Raw genomic sequence first — 25275 nt, 5'->3', positions numbered from 1 at the left:
AAACATATAACAAAAACAGATCAAACTTAAGTCACATCTAAACAATTCCATATGTTTATGTGCTCATCATGGCCTCATGGTAGTTAGTGTTTTATAAGTGGAGTAACCAAAGCCTATTGTAAAATCACCAAAATACGCATACGTGTCAAACACGCGCTTTGTGTGCTGTGCAGTGATGACGTCGATGATTTAGGTCTGTATGATTTTTATTGTGTGGAAAGGTTCTCCAAGTTTTTAAATAATATGACATGACATATTAATAACGATTTTAAATGTTGAATTAAATATTGCAATAGTTTTGAAAAAACATAGATTTTTTTTCTGTGTTTAATATGATTTAAAATTTTAAAATAGGAAATAGATTATATAAAACAGTAAATAGTATTTGATTACATACACAAATGAAATAGTATAAAATAAAATCAAATAGTATAGATCTAAAATTTTTTATATAATAATTGTGGTGGTAGTGAATGGAGGTAACGGTGGTGTTGTTATGGTAACACCTAAGATGTTACAACATTGACAATTTAAACAACCAAGGTTTACTATTCACCCCTTCGTAGTTAAGGTTTACTATTCACCCCTTGTCGTTCTGACGTCCTCAAAACCTAACCAGTTTTGATTTTTTTCATAAAAATCTTGTTTTATTTGTTACATCTCAAAATGTTATTTGCACTAATTGTCTATGTTCCTTCTGAGAATTTTCATATTCTTCATCTTTAATGATCATCGTTGATTCTAAAATTAGGGAATTTCCAATTAAGAAGTTTTTTTTGTCCGGCCACCTTTTGATTTCTCAGACGGCTCTGTTATTCTAATTACCCCTTTAAAAAATCTTTGTTTTTTTTATCTGCTCCAATTCTCTTTGTTACTACATCGAAATTACATATTCTTCACGGTTAATCATCGTTGATCCATCTTTATTTTGTTTTGTATATTATATGCATTTGATATTTTTGGTTTGAACCTTTTTTGGGATCTCCGTTATTAATTAGTTTGTAGTATTGTCTATATATATTAGTATTGGCTTTTGGTGAAGAAATCAATTTCGTAGGAATGATATGTAAGTGTTTGTTCAAAAAAGAAAAAAAAAGAATGATATGTAAGTGTAACCACATGATATGTAGGTCGTAAAAACCGTGGATTGTAAGTATTGCCGGTGGATTTGTCTTGAAACCCTATGTAAGGATAGAAAATGGACGGTTAACCGTGGATTGTAATATAGATTTGTTATATTCACTCTTCTGCAACAGTAAGGAAAGGGACGATTAACGGAAAGTTTGGGACTTTTTTTTTATCTCTTTTGCTTTACTTAAGTTCTCTGTTTTGTGTTTACGTCGGCGGTTAGTATTTTACTCCTGGTTAGAGAATATACATTTGAATTTGTGAGGTTAATTACACTACAAGAAAACAGTCGATTTGCGATGGAAGAATCCATCGCAATTCCCTCGCAAATCGACAGTCGCAAGGGATTTGCGAGACACAACTATTCCTCGCAAATCGCTTCTCGCAAATAAGCTGACATCGCAATTCCCTCGCAAATTTTGCGAGGGATATTTTCCCTCGCAAATCTAACGCAATTTGCGAGGGATATATTCCTCGCAAATCCCACGCACATTGCGAGAGACGGTTGTACTCGCAATTGTCAAGCAAATTGCGAGGACTTTTTTCCATCGCAATGTTCGATCCGTCGCAAATTTTGCGACTACTTTGCGACGACCATCTGCCTAGTATTGTTGATATTCGCTAATTTTGTAGCAATTCTTCATTTTTAATTTTTTTTTCTTTTACCATTTTTATGTTTGATTTTTTTTTGTGAATAATGTTTTAGATGTTAAAAAAAAAAAAATAAGAAGAACAGAATTGAAAATTCAAAATAGAATAAAACATAAATATTACAAAACAAAAGTCATGTTTTCGTTTCTGGTCAGAACAAAGTGAGAAGAGTTTACAAAACAAAGATGGTCATGTTTACAAAACAAAAATCAGAACAAAGTGAGAAGAGTTCTTAAAAGGATTGAGAGAGAGAGGTCACGTTTCTGGTCCCAGTTTGGCTACCAGCTGCTCCCGTTTCACCTGTGTTGCCCTCTGGGTTGGTGCCTTCCTGGTTGGTGCCTTCTGGGTTGGTGCCTTCTGGGTTGCTCCATTGTTGGTTGGTCGGGTATCGAAACTTGGCAGCAAACTCATGATCCTTTTCCGCGAGATAGTCAAAGTATGCATCATAGCTATGCATTCTTTGACTACTTTCATGGATTTGACTCGCCTGGGTTTGGATTTGAGTCGCCTGGGTTTGAATGCATTCTTTAGCGGCAGTAAGCTTCTGAGCCAAGATAACCGGATCATTAGCTGGAGACAGAGGTTGCGGACAGCTAGTGGTAGAGGACGCTTCAAACTGCAGAGAACCAACCCCAAAAATTCTGTTTTTCTTCTTCGGAGCAACCTAAAAACAAAACAACAAACGACAAGTTACAAACATACAAAAGAAAACAATGGATCACATACTAAACAATTGCAAGTTATCACAAACTAAACAAGGAAGTTATCACAAACTAAACAATCGCATGTTATCACATACAAAACAATCCTAAGTTATCACATACAAAACAATCGTAAGTTATCATATACAAAACAATCCTAAGATATCACAAAATCATTAACAAGACAATCGATAGCAATATACGATTGGCAACTGAACACACCAGAAGCACTAAAAACTAACTTAACCACACAGTTCAACCATTGAGTATTTTTTTAAAAAAGAACTAAGAACGTTTATCTTACCTCAATGTAAATTTTGTTTTTGATATGAATGGGCACCCCACCAGAAGCAGAACTCTCTCCATTCTCCCCTGTGCAAAGCTCAGATTCTAACTCTTGAATCTTGGACGACACCTCATTGAACACGGACTCGGACTTGCCATCCGTAAATGAGCCATCTGGTTTTCGATGAGTGTCTTCTAAGATTCGTAGGAAATCTGGAGTTAACTCCCCAGTGATCTCAGACTTGAAAGAAACAAAAAAGAGGTTGATTAGTTAACAAATAAAAGAGTGTCTGAAGGCCTAATCTTAAGAAAAAAAAAACTTAAGGAACTTACATGCTTTCGAGCACGGGCTTTAAACGAAGTTTGGCCTGAACGGTGCTTGTATATTCCAGTGCCATCCGGATCATGATAGCGAGCATTCCGACTGTTGATGCTCTTGATTTCTGATTTTGGATCATGCCAATACCGAACAAGACCCTCCCATACTTGAGGATCAATCCACCGTGGCTTTGCCTCATCGCCTTTAAGCTTCCACTTTAACTTCCACCTTGACACTTGATCACACATCCTGTCCTTCAACTTGTCTTCAAACTCTTTCCTCACTCTATCGTTTATGCAACGGTCCCAATTGTAAATTTTCTTCCAATAAAAGAAAGGATTAGTCTATATTTAATTAAGGCAAAAAAAACATATTGTAAAATAGCAAACAAAGAGATTTCACTGACCGCAAACGTTTCATACCAACGGTCTACCACTTTAGTTGGCGTCTGTGTCTAATTGGCATGGGGCTCTTTGAAATCTCTTTCAAAGATGCTTCGAACAGTAGCCGCAACACAGGAGTCTTGCTCAAACCTTCAAAATAAATTCAACTTTCAGAATCCATGCAAACACAACTTTGTAATTATATTATCAAATTAAAAACTTAAAAGAAATTTCTTACCACAGAGTTCCTGGAGGTCGGCGCGGATCTAGTTTAGTTAAACTAGATCGACCAGGACTATCGAGTAACTCCTCCAAAGTCAGGTTGTTAAGACGTTGGGACATGACTGTAGACGAGGAAAGCGCGGGTTGAGACGCAGGAATTTCAGGATCCGCCGCAGAGCCACCATGCACGGGAGATGGTGAAGGCGTATTATATGGAGGCGTGACAGGCAGGTGCTGCGAGGTTGGACGGCGGCTATTCTGAGAACCGGAGTTTGGGTTGTGAGAACTGGAGGCACCGGAGGTTGGACGGCGACGATTAGAAGCAGTGGGAGAGGGATTTGAAGTAGTGGGAGTGGCTTTCAGATCTAGAGAGGATAATGGAGAGGACAAGGTCGGAAAAAGAACACTGAAAAAAGAATACCGGAGAGTACGAGGTCGGAAGAAGAACACCAGAGAGGACGAGGTCGGAGGAGAAACACCGGGAGAAGAACACCGGAAGAAGAAGATGGGAAGAAGAATATCGGAAGAAGAAGATCGGAAAAGGATTAGGGTTCGATCGAAAGAGAAAGTGAATTAGCGTTTAGGGTTTGACGGCGAGTGTTTTGGGTTTGAGCAAGCTCAAACCACGATTGGTCGTGTATATATAAACTTTTTAAAGCGTCGCAAAGCCCTAGCAATATTTGCGAGGGATTACCTAGGATACCTCGCAATTCCCTCGCAATAAACTTAAATTGCGAGGGATTAGCTAGGATTCCTCGTAATTCCCTCGAAACATTTGAGTGTCTAGGGTTTACAATTTTGCGAGGGATTAACAAGAAATATTCGCAATTCCCTCGCAATGTTTAAAATTGCGAGGGATTAGTTTGGAACACTCATATTCCTCGCAACCTTTGAGTATCTAGGGTTTTTAATTTTGCAAAGGATTAACAATGACACCTCGCAAATCCCTCGCAATGTTTAAACTTGCGAGGGATTAGCTAGGAACACTCATATTCCTCGTAATTCCCTCGCAACCTTTGAGTATCTAGGGTTTTTAATTTTGCGAAAGATTAACAAGGACACCTCGCAAATCCCTCGCAATGTTTAAACTTGCGAGGGATTAGCTAGGAACACTCATATTTCCCTCGCAACCTTTGCGTGTCTAGGGTTTACGATTTTGCGAGGGATTAGCTAGGATTCCTCGTAAATCACTCGCAAATCCATCGCAATATTTAAGTGTTTAGGGTGTACCTCGCAAATCCCTCGCTTATAATATTTAGGGTATTGAGTATTGCTAGGGATTAACGACCATTTTGCGAGGGATTTGCGAGGATTTCCTCGCAAGTACAACGCAAATCCATCGCAAAACTATAAATATGTTTTATAAAAAAAAAACATGAAAATATACAATTGTGCTCATTCGGATTTATTTTCTAAACTATTAGAAATTACATTATCATCATTAGAATCTTCTCCAATATCAGACACTTTGAATTCTTATAATTCACCTCTTCTACTTTAGGGTTTAGTAGATCATCATGTTAGTTGATGATCAAGTTGTGGTGCAACAACAATATTTGCGAAATTTCCATTCCAAACATATCAATAGAAGATGTACATCCACATTGATACACAAAAATCCATTGCAATGTGTAAAAGCTTAGGATTCAAGCATTTAGTGTTTAGGGTATAGAATTTACGAGGGATTAACGACCATTTTGCGAGGGCAAGCCAACAATCCCTTGCAAGTCAGTCTCAAATCCCTCGCTAATATTTTTATTCGTTATTCCCTCGCAATTTGCAAGGGATTAACGACCATTTTGCGAGGGCAAGCCAACAATCCCTTGCAAGGCAGTCTCAAATCCCTCGCTAATACTTTTATTCGTTATTCCCTCGCAATTTGCAAGGGATTAACGACCATTTTGCGAGGGCAAGCCAACAATCCCTTGCAAGTCAGTCTCAAATCCCTTGCTAATATTTTTATTCGTTATTCCCTCGCAATTTGCAAGGGATTAACGACCATTTTGCGAGGGAGTGCTAGAACTCCCTCGCAATTCCAACGCAAATCCATCGCAAATTGATAAATATTTTTTTTTTAAAAAACAACAAAAAGTACAATTGCTCAATCAGATTCATTTTCTGAACTACTAGAAATTACATTATCATCATTAGAATCTTCTCCATCATTGGACTCTTCAAATTCGTCTAATTCACCCTCTTCTTCGGAAACATCATCAACATCTTCAACTTGCCTGTTTTGTGGATCAATGTGGATAACATCTTCTGTTGACATGTTTGGAATGGAAATTTCACCGACTCTTTCTTGTTGCAACACGACTTGATCATCAACTAACCCGATTATACGGCCTCGAGGATTAACTTTAATGACTGATAACCACATTTCACGTCTTGGCCTTAAACGAGGATATGGCAGAAAGCTCACTTGTTGTGCTTGTGATGCTAGGATGAATGTATCAAATTTGGAGTACGATCTGTTCGCATTCACATCAACAACTCCCCAATTATTTACTCGCACGCCTTGGGCCGATGAATCGTACCAGTTACACTTAAAAAGTACGCATCTCAGATTCAGAAGGCCTGGATAATCAACTTCCAATATTTGTTGCAAAACGCCATAGAAATCGATATCACCAGCTTGTACATAGATTCCATAATTTGCTGTAGCTTTGCGACTTCCGTGTGCGTACGTATGAAAAGTATAACCGCGAGTAAAGTACATCGGAGCAGTGGTGATCTTCGCTCTTGGTTCCTGAACAAGCTCATGCAACCAAAGAGGCAAGGGTTCATTTCCACATCCATTCTGAACCTATATAAACGAATAAGATATTAGACCATAAGTTTATTTAACTTAAAAATTCTAATACATATAGTTAATTTAAATTTATTTCATACATATACTTACATAGTATTTTAACCAATTAGCGAAATCCCGCTCTTTGTAGGCCTCATAGTCAGATTCTTCTAAATTAGGATATGCTTCGCGAATCTGCATTTCAAAAAGTCTAAAAAAATAGAGATTTGTTAGTTCGTTATCTTATAAAATATAATTAATTTTAGTTTTTAAACAAGAATACCTTTCAAAAGGTTGAACGTAATCTAGATTCCTCAATATGTAATTGTGAGCTGCTCGACAATAGCTATGATCTTCCCACCAAACTTCCTTTATCTTTCCAGCAAGTCTTCCTATTTGAGTAAAGATATCTGGAACATCAGAAACATTATATGTAGGTGCAACGCCTCCGTCATCATATCGTCGAGTACGTGTTTTTTTGGTTCTCACGGTGGGGCTAAAGTAGTATGATGTGAAGTGAGACGTTTCCTCTATTAAACTCCCGACGACTATTGACCCCTCAACTCTGGCAAGATTTTTGGCCTTTCCTTTAAGAGCTTTCATAAACCGCTCAAAAGGATACATCCAGCGAAATTGCACTAGGCCACCAAGATCAGCTTCATGTGGTAGATGGACTGGAAGATGTTCCATCACGTCAAAAAAAGCAGGGGGAAAGATTTTCTCCAAGTTACAAATTAACACTGGAATATTATCTCGTAACTGCTGTATGACTTCACTGGTCAATGTTCTAGTGCATAAGTCCCGGAAAAAAACTCTGATACCTACAACCAATGAATAACAAATTCATGGGTGAATTAATTAAATAAGTATATATATATATATATATCAATATATAAATATATATATATATATATATCATTATATACTTATATACCTGCAATAGCTTCATGAACGTGTTTTGGCAAGAGCTCAAGAAATATAAATGGTAGTAGGCGTTGCATGAAGACATGACAATCGTGGCTCTTCATACCTGAAAATTTTTGGCCTTGCTCTACACATCTTGAAAATTTAGAGACAAATCCATCTGGAAACTTCACTTCAGATTTAACCCACTCGAACAACACCTTCTTAGCCTCTACTGACAATCGAAATTGGGGTACTGGTAATTTCCCATCTCTTGTAAGATGTAACTCGATCCTTGCACATATTTCCGCCAAATCCAACCTAGATCTCCTGCTATCTTTTGTTTTACCCTGCACATTCAGAAGCGTAACGATGAAATTATCGAAAAAGTTTTTCTCGATGTGCATCACGTCAAGATTGTGCCGCAATAGAAGATCTTTCCAATATGGAAGCTCCCAAAAAATACTCTGCTTGTGCCAATTGTGAGCGCTTCCATATCCATCTGGCATGTTTGCTGGTGTGTGATAGTTACCCCCACGTTTACAGGTTTCTTGAGCTCCATAATAATCAATCTGCTCAAATAAATCATTTCCAGAGACATAAGTTGGTGGAGGAACACGAACAACTTTATTCTTTGTAAATAACTTCTTGTTCCTCCGGTACGGATGATGCAAGGGAAGAAACCGACGATGACAATCAAACCAACAAGATTTTCGCCCATACTTTAACTGAAATGCCTCTGTACGTTCCATACAATAAGGACATGATAATCTTCCATGTGTTGTCCACCCAGATAACATTCCGTACGCAGGGAAGTCACTAATCGTCCACATTAGCACTGCCCGCATATTGAAATTCTGTTTTCTCGACGAATCGAACGTCTGAACACCTTCATACCACAATTGCTTCAGCTCATGAATTAGAGGCTATAAGAAGATATCTAGAGATCGCTTTGGATGCTTTGGACCTGGTACCAAAATACTCAAGAACAGAAATTCGCTTTGCATACACATATCTGGAGGAAGATTGTATGGCGTCAATATAACAGGCCATAAAGAATACTGCCTCCCTGACATACCAAATGGACTAAAACCATCTGTACACAACCTAAGATAAACATTCCTACACTCTTGAGCAAAGTCAGGATATACCGATTGAAAATGTTTCCACGCCTTTGCATCAGATGGGTGTGTAATTTCTCCTTCTTCAGTAGAATGTTCTGCATGCCATCTCATTGCCGCTGTAGTCCGTTTTGATTGGTATAGGCGTTTCAATCTATCAGCAACAGGCAAGTACCACATACGTTTATATGGCACTCGCGTCCTTCCTTGTGTAGGTTGATATCTCGGCTTCCCGCAAAACCGACATTCCTGCAGCTTAGCATCATCTTTCCAAAAAATCATGCAATAGTCAACGCACACATCAATCATTTCAGATGGTAATCCAAGACTCGCAACCAACTTCTGTATTTCATAGTAGTTCTCAGCCGATACATTATCAGGTGGCAAATACTCTTTAATGAGTTCAGCCCAAGAATCCATGCAATTATCACTTAAGTTATTATCAGCTTTATTTGTCATCATCCTAGATGCCAATGATAACTTAGAATGCCCTTCTCTACATCCATCGTAGATAGGTTGATTTGCAGCATCTAACATAGTATAAAAACGTTGTGCATCTACGTTGGGTTCTTCCGTATTATTCTCAGGAAATGCAGCAGTAGTTTCATGAAATGCATCATTAACCATATCATGAAATCTATTTTCCTCATTATACCCATAAAAACCAAATTGATCAGATTCTTGATGCCCATAATTACTAGGTTGATCAACAACATAATTCATACTACTACTTCCAACGTTACTGCTACAACCCTCTCCATGACGAAACCATACATAGTGATTTGGCATAAATCCTCTATTATAAAGATGCTTCTTCACTAGATTAAATTCCAAATACTTATCGTTGAAGCACTTAGGACATGGACAAAATATTGTACCGTTTTGACGAGCAAAGTCTTGGTTTGTCGTCTGGTACATGAAAGCGCGCAACCCATCACAAAACTCTCTCGTCACATCACCGGTCTCCGGATCTCTGTGATTGTACATCCACCGTCGCAATGTGTATACCTCATGCTGCCCGCCTCCAAACATTATTATATAATTTAAAAATGTTTAGGTTTTTTTTAGCCTTTTTTTCTTTCACAATATTTTTTTTCGTATTCAAAGTGTGTTTGTTGGAAGTGTTTTGTGTTGTGGTTTCCATGGATCATAAACTTGCTATTTATAGGCCTACTAAAAATAGTTGCTATGGATTTGCTAGGAAAATTTGCAAGGGATTTGCGAGGGATATTTTAAAATATTATTTTATTGCAAGGGATTTGCGAGGGATATTTTAAAATATTATTTTATTGCAAGGGATTTGCGAGGCTTTTACTGTTTTGCCGACAAAACAGTTACACTCGGGAAAAACGTGGCTGCCGACATCATCGGCCCTTGCAACTCCCTCGCAAATTTGCTACGGAAAATGTCATCGCTAATCCGTCGCAATATGCGAGGGAGTTGCGATGTTTTTGCGAGGATGTTTCGCGGAGTCGCAAATCTGTCGTAAATCCGTCGCAAATTTGTAAGAGATTTCGCCGTCGCAAATTTTGCGAGGGAATTGCAAGTACCCTCGCTAAACTAGCAAACTACTCGCAAATCCGTATATAGCAAGTACCCTCGCTAAATTAGCAAACTACTTGCAAATCCGTATATGGCAATCCGTATATGGCAAGTACCCTCGTTACTAGATCGTAAAAAATGTGGCAATTAATATGGTATATGTTGACGTTATGTATAAAGTCTTTTATACAATGGATATAGTTGCAAACTTATACACATGAGCCGAAGACGAGGGACGATATAGAACAGAAAATGCCAAACTTATACACATGTAGCCGTGTAGGGACTTTTTTTTTATCTCTTTTGCTTTACTTAAGTTCTCTGTTTTGTGTTTACGTCGGCGGTTAGTATTTTACTCCTGGTTAGAGAATATACATTTGAATTTGTGAGGTTAATTAGTAGTTTTAATTGAAAGATATTATACAAGTAATTTTGCTTTTATAGGAGGATTTTTTTCATACATAAAGCGAGGATCGAGGAAGCTCTTTTTAAATGATTTTCTCTCTTTATAATGGGTGGGAACTGGGAATAGAATTTTTTAATAGATTGCAATTCTGTTGCAAGTTGATTATACCGTATGTTCCTCTCGCCACTATTGCCATTCTTACAACTGCTTGGTTAGTATTTTGATCGTTGGCCTTACGAAGACTATATTTTTTAATCAATAGCTTAAAAACATTTAATCTTCTTTCTGGACTCCTTTGAGCTTGCAACGTTGGTTAGTACTTTTCCCGAATTTATAACTTACATCTCGTGCTCATTGTTATGTCTGCTATTTAGTTGAGATTGTTTGGGAAGTAAGAAGCCCCTTTGACATCTCTTCATCTGCAAAGAATTCTCGATGTGAAAACAAATCATAGGTATAACCGATACCTCTTTTGGCATAACCGATACAACCAAACACTCTTAGATGGTCCAAATTTGTCTTCTTACCCTTATATGCTTCATATGGAGTTTGTGCAATCAATGCCTTTGTTGGTACTCTGTTTATGAGGTAAGACGAGGGACGATATAGAACAGAAAATGCCAAACTTATACACATGTCTGCTTCTCTTATTATTTTTTTGTAAGTTTTGTAAATTCTCTTATTGTCATTGAATCGATTTTGTATTTACAACAAAATTATTATTTGATTAATTTGGTTGATTCATGCTAGGCGGCATTATTTCTGAATTTCATACTATATAGTTAAAAGACTACAATAAAGTTTTTACTTGAAATATGAATTAACAATGTTAGTCATTTAACATTTTCATTTTTCCGTGCAGTAACGCACGGGTCGACATCCTAATATATTAAAACAGCAAAAGAGTAAAAAAAAAAGAAGAGGGAGAAAATAGAATTGTGATTTCAATATATTTATTTGAATAAATTGTGAAATCTAAATAAATTGAAAAAAAATAGAAAAAGAAATGAATGTATAGGTAAATGAGAATGTAAACATATACAAAACAAAAGAGATGCATAGTAAGTTCACGAAGGGAGAGAGAACAAAATGGCAACAAGGACACGTTTGACTATTATTATTGATAAAATATATAGTATATCATAAATAATGGTTAGAAAAGCTGCATTTCTTTATTTCATACTCCTAGTTCTCTCTCCTCTATAAAGAGCAAAATTTAAGACATAATTTAGATGCCTAAAGTTGAAAGAGCAATATCTGAATCTTGAGACCACTCGTCCCCACTTCATATACATCTCGAATCTGGTCAGCATCGTGACTCGAACTTTTTCCCGGCGAGAAAGTGCTTAAATTCTCCGGCGAGGTTACCGGGATTTCGTCTCCAGGTATAAATCGAGATCTTTCTCTTCCCGATGTTTGCTTCAACCGACTACGAAACGAGTTTCGGATTCCGATAAAATAGCTTAACATGTTAATTGCTTTTGTTTATTTTTCCCTTTAAATTACGATTTTGCAGTGTTAGTTGCTTTGTCTCCTTTTGTTCTTCTTTTTCGTCTTCGTCTTGTTTTGAATTGTTTGTTGACTAGTACTGAAGTAACCATTAGATCTTGGCTTTTTCATGATTATGTTGTTGATTCGGCTTTGATTCTTGACTACAACCTTTTGTTTCAGCTGTGGTTATCTGATTTCAGGGTTTATCATCAATCAATTGCTTAAAGCTGGTCTAGATCGAATTGCTTGTGCTTTGTCTTTGTTTGATTTACATGTAGAGATTTCGGAACAGTTAATAGAAGTATGCAAATCGCATATCACTTCTTCTTAGAATATACAAAATTCTCTGTTTCACAATATTTCTGTCTTCGAAATTATGAATCTGCCTTTTTCTTTTCTATGTCGCTAGCAACAGATCTGAGCGACTTAAAAAACAACTAGATTTTCAATTACAGTTAAATCAAGCTATCAATTTGATGGGTCATAGATATCTCAATGACCCGGGTAACAGAATTCGTCGTACTTTGATGAATATGATAAAGAAAACTAACCGCAAGTGGACTTTGGTGAATTACACGCATGGAGAAATGATAGAGACACTGCTGTCGTAAGAGTGAGGAGAGAGAAAATGATATAACTATTTTTAAGATTTTTTCCCTTTACCTCTTTTGATTTTGTACTAAAAATCAAACAATTTTACTGATTTGAATTTTGGAAAATAGACATGTGAAAAAGACATATAGGATAGGGGACTCGCGAGTCCGCCAATATTATTCACGAACTTTTTCCCGGCGAGAAAGTGCTTAAATTCTCCGGCGAGCATATCGGTATTTCTCCCCAGGTAATCGAGATCTTTCTCTTCCCGATGTTCGCTTCAACCGACTACGAAACCGAGTTTCGGTTTCCGATAAAATATAGCTTATGAATAGAAGATATTCACATTCTCTTCTCTCTACTTCTGAATCTCTCGTTACCATTGTTGTTGGTCTTGAAACCTATTAACTTTGGCCCAGGCCCAATAAAATAGCTTAATATTTTAGTTGCTTTTGTTTTTTTTTTAGATTACGATTTTGCAGTGTTGGTTGCTTTGTCTCCTTTTCTTCTTCTTCGTATTGTTTTGAATTGTTTATTTTCATCTCTTCTTTTTACAGCGTTGATACATTTGGTGTCTGTTTTTATATATGAATATAAATTCTTAATCAAATACCCTTATAAACCCTTTCTCTCTTCTGAATTTTATTCTAGAAATCAGAGAAGATGCATATAGTCTCAAACTGGCGACGTGAGCAGAGTCGGGAGGAAAAATTCCAAAAAACGCTAGGCTTATATTTCCCGGGAAAGCCTATCGATTGTTCGAAGCGGATGCAGGAGCTGCTTAACATGTTATCCAAGGAGAAAGGCGGATCGGCCGTTATCAGAACGTTCTGCAAAGAGCTTCTCAATCCTCATACCGCAACACTGCAAGATCTGGAGCCGTATGTATATTCCATGGAGCGCAATCCTGCTACCCTGGTGAGCTTTACACTGATCGATGAAATTGTTCCCTATTTTTTTTAGTTACTAATAGAAGGTCTCTGCAATTGCTAACATATTTTTATGGCTAGGTATATATTTTGGTATCAGAATCGCTCTTATCTTAAATTGATCTATGAACTCTAGTTATACTGGCATATTTCTCACTTTAATGACAATTGTATGCAACATTTATGCTATGTAGGATCAATGCAATCCCAATGGTAATCAGAGATTGATCAGTGCCACAGCAGTTAAGGTCCGTCCCCCCCCCCCCCCCCCCCCCCCCCAATGTACTTGCTTTCTTTCTATGGTTAAGATGTTGATGTTCATATGTGACAGGTTGGAATCTTTATGGGAGGCGGGTGGAAAGCTGATTTCAGAAGCTTGGATCTACTATATCCAGACCTATATGTTAAAGTAATCTAGTCCAACCTTACACGCCTATGATGGTGGACTCTGTTTTATTAGTAGGTCCAGGAGCTGACTTATCTTAGTTAAATTCCTCCTAACAAACAGGTTGGCATAGTTGGTAGTGAGGAGCCAATGAAGGAAACTGAAACCAAGGAAGACCAATGGACACCTACCTGGGGAGAAGAGTTCTCGTTTACCTTAGACGATCCTGATGCTGCACTTCTTTCTATCCAAGTCTATGACCGCAATGTGATGAGAAGTGATAGATTTGCTGGTCAAAGAACTCTACCAGTGTCTCAGTTGAGGCCAGGAGTACGCTGTGTTCAACTCTGCGATGCAAATGGCAAGAAATGCAGTTCTACGTGGCTTCTAATGCGTTTTGTATATGTCTAACCTTTGTTTTAATTCCAATCTTAATAGAGATACATATGGTTCAGAAAAGGTTTATAATATGCTCATTTAAGTAAAAAATACCCTCAATTATATATTTAATGTCAATACCCTCAATTGACCCTCAATTATACCCTCTATTGAATTGAATAAGATAGTATCTTATGAATAAACTCTCTTTAGAAAACAAGTCAAAAACTAAAGCTCTTCAAACTCTCTAATCTCTCACAAGTTGTGTCACACATTGACACCTCCTTATATATAGATAGAGAAGTCTACAAAACCAAGTCCTAAACTAATTAGGAATACTTTATTTAGATAACTCCTAAATAAACCTTGGCCTAATCCTATTCCATAACTCGATAGAATTAGCCTTATCTCTTCTTAGCTTTACTTGTTTCTCAAGCTTAAACCAACAGTCTCCCCTTTAAGCTTGAATAAGATAGTATCTTACCCTTATATGCTTCATATGGAGTTTGTGCAATCAATGCTTCTCCCCATAAGTAGTTTGGAACTTTCATGTGTTTAAGAATACTTGTAGTCATTCCAAGAAAAATTCTGTTTTTTCTCTCCACTACTCCATTCTGTTGTGGAGAATAAGGAGCGGTTAGATGCCTTTGTATACCCGAAACTTCACAAAACCTGTTAAACTCTCCTGACACAAACTCCCCACCTCGGTCTGTTCTGAATGTCTTTATTGCCGCCCCTGATTCTTGCTAAACTATTGCTTTAAACCTCTTGAACCTCTCAAAAGCATCACTTTTATCCTTTAAAAGTAAAGTCCACATATATCTCGAATGATCATCGATTAGAACAAATATATATCGATTTCCAGCTGGTGTAGCAGGTGTTATGGGTCTGCAAAGGTCTCCATGAACAAGCTCAAGCACATTAGAGGAACGGTAAGATGTTGTTTTTGGAAACACTCTTCTTGACTGTTTTCCGAGCAAACAAGACGAACACAAACTTCTGTCAACTTCAAAGCTTGGTATCCCTGTGACCATCTGATGCCGTAACATAGTTTTTATTCCTTCACTTCCAATGTGTCCAAGTCTGGCATGCCATCTAGAGGAATCACTAGTATCTTTAATCTGTAAACAACAAGTAGTCTCAACCTCCATAACTACCTTGTACAATCGGTTTCTTGATCTATTTGCTTTTACTAATAGCCTTCCATCTTTATCATACAAGGTTAAGTAATCTCTCCTCATCCTGACATCACATCCAGATTTTTTGCCTGACCAAGACTTATGATGTTGCTCTTCAAGTCTAGTATGTAATAGACTTCACTCAAATCTTTCTTCTCACCGTTAGCACATACAAATAGAATCGATCCTTTTCCTTTAATGTCAATCCTAGAATCATCCCCAAATCTTACTTTTCCAGTAACATTCTTGTCTAGCTTAATGAAATAGCTAAGGTGTCCACTCATATGATTGCTAGCTCCATTGTCTAAATACCAGACTCTATCTTCTGCAGAGTGTTTCTCCATCCTGCTCGACTTTACCTTCTGCTCATTGAGATAAACAACTTCATGCATCATTAGTTCATCAGCTTCATGAGTGTTGTCATCCTCGTTTTCCTCTGCTTCTTGCAGTTTTAGTAATCTATCTGGACAGTTCGATGCATGGTGACCAACCTTGTCACATCTATAGCATACAATCTTTGATTTATCCTTCTGTTGACAACCAAACCGTCCACGACCTATTCCTCGTCCAAATCTTCCACCAAATCTACCACCGCCTTGTCCTCGTCCTCTAAAACCACCTGAATTTCCTTGAAACGACTGAGAGTCCATGTTGGCATACATAAGTTTCCCTTGGTCATCTTCCTACTGTTCTTCTTCATCACAAATTCTCTCTTCGTAAGCTTTAAGACGGCCTACAATATCTTCGAAGCTAGTTGTATTGAGGTCAAGGACCTGTTCAAGAGCAGCGATGATGTGCATATAACATCTCCGAGGTAAGCTTTTAAGAAACTTTTTTACAAGCTTCGGTTTTTCGATATCTTCTCCTAAGGCTGCAGACTTTGTGGATATCTCAGAAAGTTTTCCAACAAAATCATCAATCTTGTCGCTCTCTTTCATCTTTAGTCGATCAAAGCTAGCCATCAGAGTTTTCAGTCGTGCTTCTCGGACCCTGTCTGCACCAACATGTCTTGACTTTATTGCTTTCCAGACGGCTTTTGCAGTGTTAAGTTTACCTACTTGTAGAATTAGAGCCTCCGGTATGGATTGGAACAATAGACCTTTAGCCATGTCGTTCTTCTCTTCATTCTCAGATCCAGGTTCTATGACTTCCCAAACTTTGTGAATTCGCAGAGCAATTTCCATTCTCATAGACCAGACGGTATGATTCGTGGTATTAAGCATTGGACATTGAATCGAGGATGAACTGTTTTCTCGTATTGTACTTGGCACGAAAACAATGGCGCCTGCGTCCTTTTCTACGTCTCCCATGTTAAGTTTCAAACAAGAGCAGCTTCTCTTGTAAACATTGTGAAAGAAACCTTTGTTTGAAGAAAGACAAAGATCTTCTTCTTTAGTTCAAGGATACTAAGTTGCAAAATTCAATCCTGCTCTGATACGAAATATTGAATTGAACAAGATAGTATCTTATTAATAAACTCTCTTTAGAAAACCTTTATTGCTTTAGAAAACTGACTCAAAAACTAAAGCTTCTCAAACTCTTTAATCTCTCACATGTTGTGTCACACATTGACACCACCTTATATATAGATAGAGAAGTCTACAAAACCAAGTCCTAAACTAATTAGGAATACTTTATTTAGATAACTCCTAAATAAACCTTGGCCTAATCCTATTCCATAACTCGGTAGAATTAGCCTTATCTCTTCTTAGCTTTACTTGTTTCTCAAGCTCAAACCAACACCCTCTTAATGTTAATCCCCTTCTGTCTACAATGTCGATAAAATTAAACGTATACAGTTAAGTTATAACGCAACGTAACAAAGAACCGAATTTACAACCTTCTTCTTCTTATGGAGGTGAGTTGACTGAAGACCAACCCAAACATCACCAGCAAACGACTTTGACTTATGGAGGTGGTTTCCTCGGCCTCAGATTCCAAATCTTCAGACCAAATTCTTATGCTTCTTGACCACCATCCAGCTCACTCGCCGGCCGAATCTTCCGCCACTTGGAAAGCAGCGACGGAGGTAACAAAATCAGTCAAGATGCCGGTGACGAAAATAGCTATGGCGGCTAAAAATTAGGGTTAATGCTTAATCTGGGAGAGTTGAAGGTCTTAAGTCTTAACATTGAATCGATGGGAGACTTTATCGACGATAGTGAGACTTTACAATTGTTGTTAATCAATCCAAGATCGGAGTTAGAAAGATGATGTAACGGAGAAGGATTTTGTATTCTCTTGGCTCTTATTATCAATATTCAATAGCTTAGGTTAAACTGATAGATGTATTTCAAACCAAAATTCATTTCTTTTAGTCTTTAGTATATTCAGACCCGCACTTGCGGGGTTGATTTCAAAAATTAAGGCGCCAAATTGATACTAAGATTTTTGTATGTCCTAGCAGGTTCAGTTAACCTTATGCAGTTGTAATATTTAAGGTGTCAATCCAGTTAGGAAACTTTATTAACAATTGAGATGCAATCAAGCAATCACAAGTCAAGCCAATTCAAAAAGAGTGTTTGTCTAACAATCCTAGAATGGTTAAAATGCAAAACGGAAATGAGTCACAGAACTAGAAACGAGAATGCATGACAAGAAGCGAAAATGAATAAAAACAGAAACAGGTCTACGCATGAACTAAAAAGCAAGAAACAAAACAGTCTCAGGAATGCAATAAAAATCAGAAAGAAAGAAGTCCTAAGGATGGGAGTAATTGATGTCGGTGGAGTATTCTAGTCTATAGAGTGTTTAACATGCCACAAACAAACCATCCCTAAACAATGAACATCACTTCTTAGCTAATCCAATCTCTTGACAAAAGCTACTCAAACTCAACCACTTCCAAACCTAGCTCTCGCTAGAGAAACATGATCAAGCATGGCATGAAAAACAAGTTCATTCACGTCAACAAACATCCTAGACAACTAATCTCTTAGGCTAGGAACGTAAGTCTCTGGCAATAGTTGGTCAGACATTTCATCGAACACCTTTTGGGTGCGGAAATGTCTAAAACCTAGTTCCAATTGACCAGAGAGAGACTAGTATTTCTAACTCTAGTCCATAAGAGAATCATACAATCAAAGCTTAAACACTCTACATCCTAAGATCCTCCACCTAATCTATCCCATCCTCAAGAACTACCACACTACTCAGATCCGAAAATCATCATCAAGGATGCATACACAGAAAACATTGAAGCAAACATTATTAGGTAGATAAAAATAAGATGAACAACTTTGTATAAGGAATCAAATGCAAAAACTGAATAATCTTAAAGATATCAGAATACAAAGTCTCAGAACATATTTGGTGGCTAGGTAAAAACCATCAGGAAAAGAAACAATATGAGATAAAAGATGTCTTCAGCCAAGACTTAACAAAATGTATTTATAATAAAAACATGTAAATCCCTAAAACTTAAAACGACAAGGTGAAGCGTCGGTTTGGGAATCTCCTGAAGCGTGTAAGACGGAACGTCTTCCTGACATGTGCGAACGAGCCGGTGTGCGTCCAGTGGCTCAATCCACATGGCTCGAATGAGGTCGAGTGATGCGTGGTGAGACAGGTTCGAGCGAGGTCGACTGGGTGGAGTGGAGGAGTGTTGGCTCGAACCAGAGTGGTTTTGGCTCGAGCTGGGTGTATACGCATCCACTAAAACGATGATAACTCTTGAACCACAACTCTGATTGGCTTGAAATGAACGGCGTTGGAAATATGACTCAATTTCCTAAAAATTTGATGAAGACGTTGAAAGCTAAATCCCACTCAAGTGGAACGGCTTGAACGGGCGGCTCGATCAAGCGGATAAGACTGGCTCGAGAGAGGGGCTCGATCGGGGTTGTGAGATTGGCTCGAGAGACGGTTCCGGGAGTGTTGTGAGAATTGCTCGAGATACGGTTCCAGGAGTGTTGTGAGATTGGCTCTAGTGATGCGTTCCCGACTGGTGACTTGAGAATGGCTCGAGTAATGCGTTCCCGACTGGTGACTTGAGAATGGCTCAAGTGATGCGTTCGAGTGCGTGGCGAGCGAGAGTGGCTCGGTCAGATGGCTGGAGTGTGTGGCGAGTGAGAGTGGCTCGGACAGATGGCTGGAGTGCGTGGCGAGTGAGAGTGGTTCGGACAGATGGCTGGAGTGCGTGGCGAGTGAGAGTGGCTCGGACAGATGCGCTTCCAACGTCTCCTAAATACCTGAAATACTTCAAAATGCACAATGTATGCAAGGATGATGCAAGAACTACCTAGACATGCAAAGTGTATAGAAAGGACTAGAAAATGATGCAAACCAATGAGTTATCCTAGCTAAATGCATGATAAAATATGCTAAGGAGAGACAAAATATAGACATATGAGAAACACACTAGATTACCATTTGATTCAGTTATTTCTTCTCTTTCCAAACCTTTTGAAAATAAATTCATTATGATGTTTGGACCTCACCTATTTTTAGCGTCAATGGAATAAAACATTATGTTATTTATCTTGACCATCTCACTCATTTTCTTTGTGTTTTTCCTATCTGAAATATATATGAACTTTCTTAATGTTTTTTTGCTTATGTATCTAACCAATTTAGCCGCAACATTAAATCCCTACAGTGCGATAATGGTGGTGAATACAAAAACCGACATTTTTTCAATCATTTGTCATCTTATGGAATCATTCCTTGCTTTTCTTACCCATATACTTCCCAACAAAATGGCAAAGCCAAATGCACTCTCTGGACACTAAACAATTATGTTTGGTCTTTGCTCTTCTTAGCGAGTATGCCTACCAACTATTGGGTCAAATTTAGAGGTGTCAAGCGGGCTCTATGCCCGTGGGCCTAGCCCAAATAGTACCTCAGCAGGGCGGGCATGGACACTAAATATTAAGCCCGTTAAAAAGCGGGCCTTGCGGGCCTAGCCCAAACGGATTGCGGGTTTTAGCGGGTTATATCCGCGGGTTGACGGGTCAGCCCGTGGTTTTCTAATATTAAATAAAAATAAATATTTAATATACATACATAACTATTTTTATATAATTTTAAATATATATCTTTTAAAAGTATGTCGTAACACAAATAATTTAATGTAAAAAATTAAAACATTTATAAAAAATTAATATAAACATTAATTTTATTTAAAATTGTTTTTAAACTTTTTATCAATATTTTTACTTTATTTTAATATATTTTTTATTAATTTTATTCATGATGGCAGGTCATCTCTTCAATATCCTTCCCTCATCTGCCATCAACAATGAAATTTCATTCACCAAGCGTTTTCGCAAACAACTCACATACAATCACCTCTGCGTATTTGGGTGCCTATTTTATCCTAACCTACTCCTGGTTTGTTCCCATAAGCTTGATGCTCGCTCTACAACATGTGTCTTCCTTGGCTATACGTCTAATCAAAAGGGTTATTGCAGTTTAGAAATCTTCTCTCGGAAGGTAATCATTTTCCAACATATTACCATTGATGAATCTACTTTTCTTCTCTCAAAACAGATCCAAGAAAACATAACTCAACCCAACGAGCCATCAATGTTGCAATCAATCTCTCCTATTCTCTGACCAACCGATCCACCAACTCTTTCACCGCCTCTACAAAACACTGTGCCACCGCCTCAATCCGTTGGTGGGCACTAAATGAGAACATGTAGTAAAAGCGTTATTACCAAACATAGACAACCTCTTTCTCTTCATTTTGAAATTCTTTCACCTCTTCCCTCTTCTTACTTAAAATCTTTAGAAGATCCTAACTAGAAATCAGCCATGAATGAGGAATCTAGTACCACAGCCCCAACATACTAATATTGTGGGTTCAATGTGGTTATATAGGCATAAGTTTGGTGCATAAGGCAAACTCTATCGTTACAAGGTACGCTTGGTAGCCAATGGGAATTCGCAAAAGATTGATATTGATTGTGAGGAGACCTTCAGTCCCATTTTCAAAACAGCCAAGATATTTTAATTAGTTATGGGCATAAAATCCAAACCAAAAAAATTAGATTAAAACCGAGCCAAAACTAAGGAAAAAAAAACGATCGGTTCTTGACTTCCATTATTTTGGATATCGGATTATATCTGATATTCAATAGATATCCAAATATACCTGAATATATAAGAAACAGTTTGATATCCTGATGGATATGCCACATATCTTTTATAAATTGATATGGTTTTATGTTGGTTTCAACTTTGAACTTGTCATTTGCTTCATTTATATTTTTCTTTTGTCTTAGATACTAAGTTAGTATGATTATTTGGGTACAATCAGATTAAAAAGTATTTGAATAAAACCTTATCCAATAAATTTTGGTAATCGGTAATCATATCTGAACCTATCCGAATCAAAACCGTTCCTAATTTTATAAATACCCGAATAGATATTAGAGTCAACATACAAAAAATCCGAAATCCAAAAAATCCGATCTGATATCCTAACGCCCATACCTAATTTTAATACTCCCTCTGTTTCATAATATAAGATGTTTTAGAGAATTTTGTTGTTTCATAATATAAGATGTTTTTAAGTTTCTATGTAACTTTTAGATTAGTTTAATATTTTATATTATGCAGTTTTGTTGATAATTGGTTGAACTTTTTTAAAGTAGTCATTTCTTAATATGCGTGATTTACTCAAAATATCCTATATTTTGAAACGGAGGGAGTATTATATTTTGAAGTTTTGGAAGAAAAAAAAAACGTCAACACGTGCTGTAACATAAAAATATCTCTTAGTTATGTGACATTTGTTAACGGCTATTGAGTCTTAGATTTGAATCTGCTACCAACAATTAAAATATGAGGTTTCAAAATAAATATAAGGTTTAGTATCAGCTGTTTATTTGTATAAATGTGCCAAACAGTTTTTTTAACCCAGTATCCGTATATAGCAAAGATACGATAACATAAGGTTCGGATATAAACATCACAAAAACAAATACGACACTGGAAAATATGAACTTTATAGTGTGTGGTCATTAAAACAACAACCATGCGATATTTTTCATTTACCCTTCGATGCAAGACGAAAAGCAACAAAGAGTTGCAAGATGGTCTGAATAAACACGAGAGCAATAAGCATAAAAAGAGCATAACGAGATGTTACCAAACTCCTGAGAAAACCAAAGGTGGAATTCATGTGGTACCTGTTAGAAGTATGCTGGTTGACTCTCTCAAATACATCAGCTAAGTAACTCTTAGATATGTCAAAAGCAACATCTTTACTTAGGCTTTTGAAGAAGCAACAGACTTCTTGAGCTGATTGAAAATAGTTCTCCACAATCCCTATGCTGCTCAAAAGTGTTGCGTCGTCTTCCTCGTTCACGAGGCAACCCATGAAAGCCACATAGCTTGTTATGTAGTTTAAGCAATATGGGTAGAATTGCTCAAATGCAACAAAGTTGAGGAAGGCTATACGGATGAAGTCGTCTATGACTATTGGTGGTATTTGAAGCACACCTTGGTTGTCGAATCTTATATCAAGGAGCGTATATGCATCTTTCCTTGGCTTAAATCTTATGCCTTTGCTACGTAGCCTTTTTGCCGAGAGAATCAATCGAAGAAAAGAGCTGGAACCAGAGTCCAGCCATGATGTCTCTGTTTCAGATTTTTTTCCGGAGCGAAACCCAATGGATAAACTTGTGTGATTTGGGGTTGTAGTTTGAGAAGCAGTGGGGATGAAAGTTTGACGAACGAGGTCAAGAAGATGTTTTGCCTCAAAATCACATGAACTTTTTGTTGTATGTAATGGATTTGAGTAGCTGAAGAAGTTCAATGCCAATTTTTTCAAACCAATTGTAGAGCTTATCTTTGACGTTGTTAAGAGAGTTTGGAGAAGAAAGAGAGGGACCTGATTTTCCAATAGCAGAAGATCGCTCCTAATCGCCGGGAGAATCCATGGCATCTGGAAAATAGGATCATGTCGAACTTTCCTTGCGATGATAAGAAACATCATAAGAATAAAGCAACCATCAAGAAGCATCATATTGCGGAGTTTCTCCCCATCAAGGTGGGGAAAAGTCTCTGAATAAGAATTTCTTATCTCCCCCTCAATCTTGGATACCGAATCGCACAAATCTTCCAAGCACACGCCATGCTTTTCAGCTTCGGCCACAAAGAGCTGAAGAAAACGGGGCTTATGTTCTTCAATCATCTTGACTTGTTTTCTCCCGTGATGGAAAGGACCAATTGAGATCATAGTTGGGTCGTAAGCTTTGCGGTTGATTTTACCAAGCCTATGTTGGACTCTGAATATACAACAAGATTTCCCCCCGGCTGATTCCTTCATAAGTTTTGGCGCCTCGAATCTTGAGAATAAGCTCACTTTCCCTTGCTTGTCAAAGTTCATTGTATCCGGTCAATGATACATTCAGGGAACGCACTGAAGGTTTTTGTGGTTTAAAACAAAAGCAGAAACAGAACACAAAATGCGATAATATGAAAGAATATACGCAGAAGACTTACATAGAAGACGCTTTGACAAAAAACAAAAAACCCTTTCAATCTTTCATATCGAAGATTTTTCTACGTATAAAACAAATATTTTAAATCTTTCATATCGAAGATTTTTCTACGTATAAAACAAATATTTTAAATCTTTCATATCGAAGATTTTTCTACGTATAAAACAAATATTTTAATAGTATAGCTAAATAGATAGACAATGATAGATGATAGATTGCTTAAAATCCAAATATATTAATTGGGAAGTACAGAATTGAAAGTAATCTTAAAATGTATAATAAATTACATTCAATTACCGTTAGAAATTTATTATTAAGAATAATTAATTAATTAAATAAATAAATATAATTAATTAAAAATAAAAATTGGGGACACATAAAATAAAATAAATTGTAGAAAATTAAAAAGTCTATTAGAATCAAAACTAATTCGTTCGTAAAAGAAAAAATTAACAGCTAAGATTTTAAAAATCTTTCATATCGAGTACGACTATGAGACGAAGATTTTTCTATGCATAAAACAAATATTATAATAGTATAGCGAAATAGATAGACAATGATAAATGATGGATTGTTTTAAATCCTACTATATTAATTGGGAAGTACAAATTTGAAACTAACCTGTGTAAAAAATTACATTCAATTGCCATTATAATTTTTTTATTAAGAATAATTAATTAATTAAATAAATTAATATAATTAATTAAAAAATGAAAATTGGAGACACATAAAATAAAATAAATTGTTGAACATTTATCTCTTATTCTTATGTTCCTTCTTGTATTATAAATATGCTCCATGAAGATCACAGTATATCCCTCCCAGAGGAAACAAGTTAATCAATAAAATAAGCTGTTAAAAAAAATTGTAGAAAATTAAAAAAAAAAATCTATTAGAATCAAAACTAATTCGTCCGTAAAAGAAAAAATTAACAGCTAAGATTTTAAAAATATAATCAATAAAATCTATATAACCACAAATTTTATCAAAAAGCTTTTCCAGCACAGGTTAAATTTTTTTTTATCAAAAATCTAATCAAATAAAAAATATAACAGTTTGCTTAGATTTTAAAAATTAATAAACAAAAAAAATAAAAGATATAGATATAGTATCTTATCTATTTTAAAAAATTATATTTTTCTTTTAACCACCTTTCTTTAGGAACAAAAAATAAGTTGAAATTTAAATATATTCAATTCTTGAAGGTGCTTATTACAGACAAAACAAGTAAGTCACAGAAAGATAAACAACGAATTTTGTTTTCAAAGAGGTTTTTCATAACCTTCACTAGCTATATTTAGTTTCTCTTTTTACATATTTGTTATATCTTTTTACTTACTTCACAATTATACCAAAAATTTTGTTTAATTGACAAAGGTTTAAACAATTTTATTCATTATGCAAATGTTTTATTG

The 25275-nt window shown here is 36.6% G+C and overlaps 2 protein-coding genes and 1 pseudogene across 4 annotated transcripts; 1 reads left to right on the top strand and 2 right to left on the bottom strand.

Moving 5' to 3' along the window:
- Nucleotides 1-5790: 5790 nt before the first annotated feature.
- Nucleotides 5791-9227, bottom strand: LOC147935521 (uncharacterized). Its single transcript, XM_087473040.1, has 5 exons — nucleotides 8535-9227; nucleotides 7415-8309; nucleotides 6764-7301; nucleotides 6592-6691; nucleotides 5791-6489 (listed from the first exon to the last, which is right to left on the bottom strand). The coding sequence occupies exons 1-5, from the start codon at nucleotides 9225-9227 to the stop codon at nucleotides 5791-5793; spliced, it is 2925 nt and encodes a 974-aa protein (XP_087329166.1).
- A 2350-nt stretch (nucleotides 9228-11577) lies between these two features.
- Nucleotides 11578-14361, top strand: LOC147935520 (phosphoinositide phospholipase C 8-like). Of its 2 annotated transcripts, XM_087474170.1 has the most exons (5): nucleotides 11578-11837; nucleotides 13189-13455; nucleotides 13661-13714; nucleotides 13798-13875; nucleotides 13975-14361. In XM_087474170.1, the coding sequence occupies exons 2-5, from the start codon at nucleotides 13201-13203 to the stop codon at nucleotides 14260-14262; spliced, it is 675 nt and encodes a 224-aa protein (XP_087330296.1). In that variant the 5' UTR covers nucleotides 11578-11837; nucleotides 13189-13200; the 3' UTR covers nucleotides 14263-14361. The 2 variants fall into 2 exon arrangements, with proteins under 2 accessions (XP_087330296.1, XP_087330298.1); XM_087474172.1 differs by lacking the exon at nucleotides 11578-11837 and having other exon boundaries at nucleotides 12038-13455.
- Nucleotides 14362-21617: 7256 nt separating this feature from the next.
- Nucleotides 21618-23942, bottom strand: LOC147935519 (UPF0481 protein At3g47200 pseudogene; annotated as a pseudogene). The gene has a single exon (XR_015571892.1). The product of XR_015571892.1 is annotated as a UPF0481 protein At3g47200 pseudogene (transcript).
- Nucleotides 23943-25275: the final 1333 nt, after the last annotated feature.

The sequence above is a fragment of the Camelina sativa genome, chromosome 11 (genome assembly GCF_030686135.1).
Source record: "Camelina sativa cultivar CO46 ecotype springtype chromosome 11, ASM3068613v1".
Taxonomy (NCBI): Eukaryota; Viridiplantae; Streptophyta; class Magnoliopsida; order Brassicales; family Brassicaceae; genus Camelina; species Camelina sativa.
Note: the sequence above shows the minus strand (reverse complement) of the source record. Positions and strands in the feature narration are given on the sequence as shown.